At 41.4% G+C, this 10635-nt stretch overlaps 1 protein-coding gene across 1 annotated transcript in view; it reads left to right on the forward strand.

Moving 5' to 3' along the window:
* ZNF558 (zinc finger protein 558) overlaps positions 1 to 10159 on the forward strand; it is a 14415-nt gene extending 4256 nt beyond the window's left edge. The window contains exons 4-6 of the mRNA XM_006877484.1: positions 8294 to 8389; positions 8830 to 8912; positions 9383 to 10159. Of these exons, the coding sequence (XP_006877546.1) occupies positions 8294 to 8389; positions 8830 to 8912; positions 9383 to 10159 (956 nt within the window). The remainder of the gene's footprint in view (positions 1 to 8293; positions 8390 to 8829; positions 8913 to 9382) is intronic.
* Positions 10160 to 10635: the final 476 nt, after the last annotated feature.

Consider the following 10635-nt stretch of genomic DNA (forward strand, 5'->3'; position numbering starts at 1 on the left):
GTAGCATATGGTCAAGAACCGATGGTAGCATATGGTAGCATATGGTTAAGAACCGATGGTAGCATATGGTAGCATATGGTCAAGAACCGATGGTACTAAAGGAAGAAATCCAAGTTGCACTGAGGGCATCAGCAGAAAACCAGGTTCTAGAAATTGGCAGAATACAAATTGAAATATTTCAACAAACTTATGCAGCACTGGAGGGGCACGCACTTATCTATGCCTAGAAATCTAAAAGACCGATACCTGATCAACTGATTGGAAGAGATGCATGTTTGTGCCCATTCTCAAGTGTGGTGAACCAATGGAATCAGAAGTCGTCAGATGATATCATTAATGTGGAATGAGAAATCATCAGATGATATCATTAATATGGAATCAGAAATCATCAGACGTTATCATTAATGTGGAATTAGAAATCATCAGACAATATCATAATATTAAATTTCTGCTAAAGATGATTACAAAATGGCTGCAGCAGTACATTGACAGGAAACAGCCAGAGGTTCAAGCTGGATTCAGACAAGGATGTAGAACATGGAATATCATTGCTGATGTCTTGTGCAGATTGTCTAATGCCAATACGTCATTTGATTTCAATCGGTATGCTGAGCAAATAATCTGAGAAGTCGAGTTCTATGAACTCGACATTGGGATTGGAGGAAGACTTATTAACAACCTGTGATATGCAGATGATACAGCCTACAACCTTGCTTGCCGAATATGAAGAGGACATAAATACTTACTGATAAAGATCAAAGACCATAGCCTTCAGTACGGATTGCATCTCAATGTAAAGAAAACAAAACTCGTCACCATTGGACCAGTAAACAATATTCTTGTCAATGGAAAAAGATTGAAGTTGTCAAAGACTTCATTTTTTTTTTTTTTTATCAATCATCAACACTCATGGAAGCAATGGTCAAGAAATCAAATCACATATTGCATTAGGCAAATCTACTGCACAAGACCTTTTTAAAGCATTGAAGAGCACAGATTCCAGCTTGAAGGACTAAGGTGCACTTGACCCAAGCCATGGTATTTTTAGTAACCTCATATGCATGCAAAAGCTGGACAGTGAATAAGGAAGACCATAGAAGAATTGATGCATTTGAGTTATGGTATTGGAGGAGAATATTGAAAGTACTATGGGCTGCCAAAAGAACAAACAGATGTGTGTTGGAAGAAGTGCAGCCAGAGTGCTCCTTGGAGGCTAGGATGGCCAGACTTCATCTCTCATAGTTCAGACATATTGTCAGGAGGGATCAGTCACTGGAGAAGGATATTGTGTTTGGTAAAGTGGAGGGTCAGAGAAAAAGAGGAAGACCCCCAATGAGATGGATTGGCACAGTGGAAGCATCAATGGGCCCAAGCATGGCAACAGTTGTGAAGTTGACCCAGAACTGGGCAGTTTTTCGTTGTGTTGTGCATAGCATCACTGTGAGTCTGTACCGACTTGATGGCACCTAACAACAACAACAAAGATTTACAACCTGGGAAACCCTATACAAAGTCACTAAAAGTTGGAACCAACTTCTCGGCACTCCACTACCACAAGTATAAGTAAACCGTATAATTGCCCGCTTCAATATGGCCAATACCAGTCTATCTCCGTTCACTAATGCCTAGGAACACCATTGAAGAATTCTTTATACGTTCCATTTCATTTTTAACAACTTCCAATTTTCCTAGATTTATACAGTCCATGTTCAAATTATGAATGGATGTTTGCAGCTGCTTCCCTCATGTTGAGTTGTGCTCCATCAGCAGATGAAGGTCTCGAAAGCTTTCCTGATTGTGATTGTCTCTATTTTGAAGAGGCAGCTCTTCCCCAGTCGTAATTTAAGTGTCTTCTAACCTGAGGGGCTCCTCTTCTGTCTCCATATACAACAGTGTTTTACTACTATTCATAAAGTTTTCAGTAACTTGTCTCTCAAAAGCAGTGTGCCTTTCCTTCTTCTTAGTCTGGAAAGCCTAGCTGAAACCTGTTCACCTGTCACAGGGTGACCCTCCTGGTATTTAAACTATTTGCGGCATAACTTTCAACATCACAGCAACATGCAAGCCGCCACCACCGTGCTACAAACTTACAGCAAGTCTTGGTGCTAATATCATGTTGTTGTTGTTGTTAATGCTGTTAAGTTGGTTTCAACTCATAGTGACCCCGTATAGGGTTTCCAAGGAGCAACTGGTGGGTTTGAACCTGCAATCTTGTGGTTAGCTGTCCAGTGCTTCTCCTACAGCACTACACCAAGACTCTATAGAAGTGAGGATTTCTAATGCATTAGGATAATTGTGTCACATCAGAGCAAACTGAGAGCTGTGAGGAGGACTCCTGCTGTTCTGAACAGAATGTTGCTAACAGTGGGAACAGTAGATGTGCTCTGGTGAGACTTTAAAAGGAAGTGATAAACGTTATTGGACAGTAGAGGAAGGGCAGTCTTTATTCTAAAGATGCAAAGAACCTGTCTTAATTATATTAACATGTTTTATGGAAAGTAGAACTTACTAGTGATGAACATGGATATTTGGCTGAGAACATTTCCAAGATGACAAAATGTCACTGTGGTGTGTTCATACTGCTTATACTAAAATATACGGAGCTCTGGTAGCGTAGTGGTTACGAATCGGGCTGCGAACCTTAAGGTCAGCGGTTCGAAACTACCAGCCGCTCCACGGGAGAAAGATGAGGCTTTCTACTCCCGTAAAGATTTACACCCTCGGAAACCCTGTACAGGGTCGCTATGGGTTGGAACCGACTCGATGGCACTTAACAACAATACTAAAATATGGGAGGAAAGAGAAATTAGAAATGAACTGTGGGGATTAAAAAAAAACAACACAAAAAACAGAACTTAAAAGGTTTGGAAAAATCTATTTGAGAAACTTAGAGCTCTTTACCTGGCTTGTGACTGATGAATTTAATCAACCACCATACCACCAATGCTGTCAGCTTATAGTGAAAGTAACAGAGAGAAACTGAAATGAAGGAAAGCTTTCTGCCTACTGAGATTCGACAGGCAGAAAGTACGCCAGGGGACCTGCTATGGTGTGCCACCAAGTGGATTACAAGTCTCAGTGCCCCTATACGACGGCGTAGAACTGCCCCATTGCATTTCTTAGGCTGTAATCTTATTGTGATCAGAGCTCCAGTCTTCTCCCTCTGAGCTTCTGGGTAGGTTAGCAACCAAGCGCTTAACCATTGTGCCATCAGGGCTTCTTTTAGTAGCGCTTGCTTGATTACAAACATCTGTTGTCTCCCAAGACCAGGAAGGAACAATCCTGGAAGTCATCCAGGGGTCAGCAGGACAGTCAGAAAGTGAATGAGGAGTATGGTTTGTAACGTTCATGGCTTCAAAGGGTGTACCACCCACCCCTCCCCAGGAACCCCCAGGTTTCAAAACGTGAAGTTTCCAGTCCCGGGTTTCTAGGAGTGGTGTCACCATCACCTTGGTTCAGGAATATGGGGTTGCCATTCCATTGGATTGGGAGACTGGATGGCCCCCTAGACTTCGGGGAGTGGGACTGCCAATCCTGTGGATAAGAAGAACAAAGCTACTCAGGCTCGAAGGTCATTGCCAGAGTGGGCCTAGTGGGCAGGGCCATTGCCCCCCCAGACAGCATGGCCATTGCCCAGGTGCATCTTGGGGAACAGTAACATTATTTTGAAGCTTTGAGAGCTGATGAGATCGGGCCTGCTATGCTGCTGAGATAAGCCCTGTTGTTTGGTGCTCATCATCTCTGATTTCCTTCCATTTGTTTCTCTCTTTTGGAACTGAAATGACTACTTAGTGCTAGTTCCATTAGTGTACTTTGGAAGCAGATAATTTGTATTCTAGGGTTCACAGGTCCACACATGAAGCAGCACTGTACCCCAGGATAGACAAAGCACCAACAGATCCCTCACTAATACTTGGTTTAGAGAATTCAGAAGATGAGGATTTACACTGGATGCTGAATAGGTTAAGACTTCTGGAATTATGTCATAGGGAAATGTGTTTTATATGTGGGAAGGACATGAATTTGGGGAGACCAAGAATAGAATACCTACTTTGAATGTATTTGCGCCCCCGCACCTCCGCCCTATGCCTTCAGATGTGATCCGGTTTGGAAACTAGTTTTCTTTTGTTACGTTAATCAGCTGTGCCTAGTGTAGGATGGACTTTTACACCTAATCACTTCTGAGTCATAAAACACCAAGAATACATGCAGACAAATGGGAGGAAACAGACGTGTGAGGGGACCCTTCTAGAAGCAGAAGAATGCCGAAGCTCGCCATCAAACACAGAAGCTAGAAGAGAGGCTTACAGAAGGGAGTGATAGGCCATGATTCTGATTTAGATTTTTAGCATCCAGATTTGGGAAAAAGTGAAATTTTGTTCCTTAAAGCTACCCACTTGTGGTATTTCTGCAATGGCAGCACTAGGTTAACAGACAGAAATTTACTGTGTTCATTAGAATTCCGGCACAAGTATTCCGCAGTTCCTGTCACACCTGCCTGTCTTCAGGAGTATTAGGTTCAATTTCATGGAGAAACTTTTAGTCCCCTGCACAGTCCCCCTACATTTATACCTTTTCCCCAGGACTAAGAAATCAAATTGGTAAAACCATTTTCATCTTCCAGTTGAAGCAAAAAGGAAAGGTGATGACTGAAGAAAGAGGCAATTCTCCCAGGCATATGACCTGGTGAACACTAGGTTCCTTTTGAAATAATCTAAATCGTTCATGTCCACGTCTTTTTCATTATGAACCTCCTGAGAGCATGTCTTTACTCATGTACCCATTTCACCATTTCTTTTCTTCACCAATTTAAATTCCTTCTCAATTTGTTTCAGATTTGAAGAGTACACTTAAAGCCAAAGAACTAACTTCTAAGCCGCCTGACAGTAGGAAACAACACTCTAAACATAAGAAAACGGTAAGAATACAAGGATGGTTTGGGAATTTCCACAATACGAGAATGTTACAAATTAGAAGAGCCAAAATATAATGAGGAAAGTCGTTAAAAACACTAGTTGTCAGCCAGGAGAAAGTGGCATCTGGTGAGAACTGTGGAACTTGTAAATTTGGAGACAAATTGACTCCAGAAAGGTCCCATGAGTAAAAATTTCCATAAATGTCACTCAGACACTGAGTGTTAAAAACATAAATTGGCCTTCAATTGATCAGCGAATGTTCTGTGAATGTAATGCAGCCTTGTGGCAGAGCATACACTTTATTTACCTTCTAAGAACGTACGGTGCACAGAAACCACATGTGAACACTGGCTGCAGTAAAACGTAGGCATTACATTACTATTAGATGTAGCAGAATCCCTAGTGAGCCAATTCCTGTGATTGCACTGAATGTTGCACATATTAGAAATTTTAGTTATCACTCATCTCTTCATCAACAGGAGAGACGTCATCTTGGAGTGAAGCTCAATGAATGTAATCAGTGTTTTAAAGTCTTCAGCACAAAGTCAAACCTTACTCAGCACAAGAGAATCCACACTGGAGAAAAGCCCTATGACTGTAACCAATGTGGGAAATCCTTCAGCAGTAGCTCTTACCTTACCGTTCATAAAAGGATGCATAATGGGGAGAAGCCCTATGAATGCAATGACTGTGGGAGAGCCTTCAGTAATTCTTCATCTTTTAAATTGCATATGCGCATACATACTAGTGAAAAACCCTATGAATGTAATCAGTGTTTTCGTGTCTTCCGCACTAGATGTAGCCTCAAAATGCACAAGAGAGTTCATACTGGAGAGAATCTCTATGAATGTAATCAGTGTGGAAAGGCCTTCAGCACGCGCTCCTCCCTTATTGTGCACAACAGAATTCATACAGGTGAGAAACCTTATAAATGCCCCGACTGTGAGAAAACCTTCAGAGAGAGCTCACATCTGACACAGCATGTGAGAACTCATACTGGGGAAAACCATATGTATGTAATCAGTGTGGGAAAGCCTTCAGCTGTAAGTTTCCTCTTACTGTACACAAGAGAATGCATAATGGAGAGAAACCCTGTGAATGTAATGACTGTGGGAAAGCCTGTGGTAATCACTTATCTGTTAAGAAGCGCATGAGAACACACACATGAGACAAACCCTCAGAAAGTAATCGATGTGGGAAAGGCTTCAGTAGTAACTATCATGTTTCTGTGCATAAGAGGATACATAATGCATAGATAGGAATACAATGACTATAATAAGGCATTCGTTGATCTTCTCTGGATGACGTAAAAGAACAGACAGAAGATGTATCATGTATTGTTGCATTAAAAATAGCCCTCAAAGCTCAGTGGCTAAAAATAGCAGACATTTGTTATTTTACATGGTCTGTGGGTCATGCATTCAACCACAGGTTGCCTGTGTGTGTCAGATTTCCTGATGAGGTTGGAGTCAGGATGTTAGCCAGGCCTCCAGTTGTCTGTAATCTAGGACTAAAGGGTTCACATGTCTACCCTAGTAGAGCTTGGTGGTGCTGGAGGACCTACAGTTCCTTGCCGTACAGGCCACTCCATAGTCATTTATGTTGTTTAACCCCAAATGAATAAAGTGACACAGTTACTGTTTAGTGAATTGTAGAGCCCAGAGCCTAGAGAGTCCATGCTGTTAACTGTTGTTAAGTGCCATTCGAGTTGATCCTGACACATAGCGATCCTGTATAGGATTTTCGAAGAGCGGCTGGTGAATTTGAACCACCAACCTTGTGGTCCTACCTTTATCCTACAGCGCCATCTATTTATTAATTCCAGTTGTCAAGCACTCTTTGAGACACTTTATCTATAGCACTGAATGAAGCTAAAGTTTTGTCATTGAAGTATTTATATCTTAATGGAAGGGGGTAGATTATAGAAAAATCAAGAAAATATGTAATTGTGTTGTTATATAAAAAAAATAAAATTTTGTATCTTGGTTTCCTGGGGCTGATGTACCAAAGTGCCTCAAGGTTGAATGGCTTTAAAGCACCGAAAGGTATTCCCTTACAGTTCAGGATGTTAGGAGTTTGAATTCAAGGTGCACCAGGATCATTCTCTCCCCCAAAGCGCTACAGGAAGATCCTTTCTTGTCGCTCAGGACTTCTGGGAGCCCTGAATGACTTACCAGGAAGAAGAGCTATCTATGTTCCCCCTGTGGGTTTCTGTGACTGTATCTCATAAGGACAGATTTTAGATTGGATTAGAAGCCACCAAAGTTCTGTGATAAGATCTTCAAAGACCCTATTTCCAAATAAGGTATGGTAGCAGGTTCTAGGAGCTGTGACTTCAACCTATCTTTTTGGGGGGATACCTTCAATCCATAATGCATTTTCGGAGAGATAAAGTGGATTGAAGACTTGCTGGTGTACACAGAAGAGGAAGAGAACGCTTGTCCATTAAGGGGCATTTGTACAGAGGAAGGAAGGAATGTGTACTGAGACCTAAACAAGCTGGGACAGTCAGTCATGTGCACGTGTGTGACCAGAGCATTGTCTGACTGACATCTTTGTGCTTTGGGTTTCCCTTCTCCCGTTTTTTCAATCGTGAGCCTCTTCTTGTGACGCTGGTGGAGGTAGCTTGGGGCTGACCATGTTTTCTGTGGTAGGACTTAGTCATCTTTGAAGATGTGGCTATAGAAGTCACCCAGGCCAAGTGAGTATGGCCGGACCCATTTCAGAGAAAACGACACAAAAATGTGAAGCTAGAGAACAACAGGAAGTGGCAACACTTACTAAGGTCGACATCATGACTGCATTTATTCAGTCCTTTAGACACAGCCTTTCTAAAGCAATTGCTGTGTTCTGGTGTCTGTGCTTGGGACTGAGAAAGGACTGGTAAGCGAAACCAGACATGACTGCTACCTTCATGGACTTTGCTGTCAGTTCCATTCTCTATGGACTAAAGATCTATGCCTTGTGTGGGCTTAGATTTCCATGGTGAAATGCTATGGGAATTCTGAAGTGACTATTAGAACTTGGGCATGAGTTCCTGAAACGAATTATTCCTGATCACCATGGATATTGAGGGAGGCTGCTTGCATTTTTGTTCCTTATAAGGACATTTACTTTGTACATGAGAGTGGCGCTATGGGTTGATGCCCTGGGCTGCAAAGTCAGTTTGAAGTGCAAGGCTGGTGGTTCAACTCACCAGCTGCTCCTTGGAAACCCTATACAGGATCGCTGTGGGTCTGAACTGACTCAGTGGCACTTAACAACCACAACAACAATGTCACATTTGCCCGCCTTCGTAAATGTTGGCTTCAGTTTCATAGAGGTGCTTGTTGTCCCCTGCACAGTGCCCACATCATGTCTCTTTTTTCCAGGGGTAGGGAATCAAGTTGGTAAACCCAGTTTGAAAGCCCAGTTGGAGCAGGAAGACAAGGTGATGACAGAAAAGAGGAGGATTCTCCCAGGTTCCTGTCTAGGTGAGGAAGATCTTTGACCAGTGAAAGTATTCTGTTAGTAAAATGTCAGTCAGGGAACTTTGTAAATTGCACTTTTTCTGAAAAGGTTGGGAACATTTCTTCTTTAACTTCCCATTCATTATTTCATGTTGTAGTCTCAAGAGGGGAAAGAAAAGACCCGTCTGTTTTCCTTCAATTTAATAATCTCATGTGAGATCTTTGCCCAATTCCCAGTTGGCATTCCTGATATTTCCACTCTGTCAGCATAAACTTCAATCAATCAATAAAAAAGAAATTTATTTAAAAATTTATTTTTTAATAAATATCTAAATCTTTCATTGTTACATCCCTTTCATTGAAACTTCCTCATAACTGTAATTTTTTGAGAGCTTGTCTTTATTCATGTGTTCGTTTTATCACGTCTTTCTCCATAAAGTTAATTCTTTTTCAATTTGTTTCAGATTTGGAGACTGTACCGAAAGACAAAGAGCTAATTTCTAAGCAGCCTATGTTTAAAAAAGACCAATCTGAACGAGTGAAAACGGTAAGATGACTTACAAAGATGTGTTATGGTTTTACAAAATAGAAAACGCTTTTAAGAACCATAAAATGATCAGCTGTCATTAAAGGCAGGTATCGTTTGATGACAAAGAGATGTCTGGAGGAGAGATACTATGAAACTTGTAGATTTAATACAATTTCCAAACTTGTATCTCACTCAGAGTAAAAATGCCCATAAATGGACTCAGATATTGAGTGTCTGAATCATAAACTGACCTTGCATTTGTCAGAGGATACTCTTGATACAATAAAGAGTTGTGGCAACGCATCCATCATTTTTAACTACTAAGAACTTAAATTGGACCCACACCATAGATGAGCATTGAATGTAGTAAAGAAATCAACATAACAACAAGGTTCTATGTAACAATTCCTGGGGGAAAGAATCCCTGCGACAGCATTGAATATTTCAGTATTAGATATTTTAGTCATCGCTTTTCTCTTCATCAACAGGAGAGAAATCATCTTGGAGTGAAGCTCAATGAATGTACTCAGTGTTTTAAAGTCTTCAGCACAAAGTCCAACCTTACTCAGCACAAGAGAATCCACACTGGAGAAAAGCCCTATGACTGTAGCCAATGTGGGAAATTCTTCAGCAGTAGCTCTTACCTTACCGTTCACAAGAGGATACATAATGGGGAGAAGCCCTATGAATGCAATGACTGTGGGAAAGCCTTCAGTAACCCATCATCCCTTAGATTGCACGTAAGAATTCACACAGGTGAAAAACCCTACGAATGCAATCAGTGTTTTCATGTTTTCCGTACTAGATGTAGCCTCAAAACACACAGGAGAGTTCATACTGGGGAGAATCATTATCAGTGTAAACAGTGTGGAAAGGCCTTCAGCACGCGCTCCTCCCTTACTGTGCACAATAGAATCCATACAGGCGAGAAGCCTTATGAATGCCACGACTGTGGAAAAACCTTCAGGAAGCGCTCACATCTAACACAGCATATAAGAACTCATACTGGAGAAAAGCCGTATGAATGTAATCAGTGTGGGAAATCCTTCAGCAGTAGCTTTTCTCTTACTGTACACAAGAGGATACATAATGGAGAGAAACCCTATGAATGCAATGACTGTGGGAAAGCATTTAATAACCTCTCTTCTGTTAAGAAACACACGAGAACTCACACAGGAGAAAAACCATATGGATGTAACCAATGTGGAAAAGCCTTTAGTAGTAACTCCTACCTTTCTGTGCATAAGAGGATACATGATCGGTAGATATGAATGCGGTAACTGTGGGAAAGTATTGACTGACCACTTTTTGCAAACTTGAGGAATTCACACCGGATATATTGGTTATCTGTTGTTAGGTAACTTCTCCCAAACATTAGCATCTTAAAACAAACATTCTCTCACAGTTTCTGAAGTTCATGTATTCAAGAATGGCTTATCTGTGTGCTTCTGACTTGGAATCTTTCATGAGATTGCAGTGCTGGCCAGAGTTGCAATAATCTATAGACTTTAGGGCTGATAGAACTACTTCCAAGGTGGCTCATCCACATAACTGCCGTGGCAGTGCCAACTGTTAGCAGGAAAACTAGTTCCTCATCACCTAGACCTCTCTACAGGACTGAATGTCTTCATGATAGGGCACCAGGTCCTTGGAAACCCTATACAGGGTTGCTATGGTTTGGAACCGGCTCAACAGCGTTTAACAACAATTCTACTGAAGTGGGTGCTTTAAAAGAGAGCTG

The sequence above is a fragment of the Chrysochloris asiatica genome, unplaced genomic scaffold (assembly GCF_000296735.1).
Source record: "Chrysochloris asiatica unplaced genomic scaffold, ChrAsi1.0 scaffold00514, whole genome shotgun sequence".
NCBI classification, from domain to species: Eukaryota; Metazoa; Chordata; class Mammalia; order Afrosoricida; family Chrysochloridae; genus Chrysochloris; species Chrysochloris asiatica.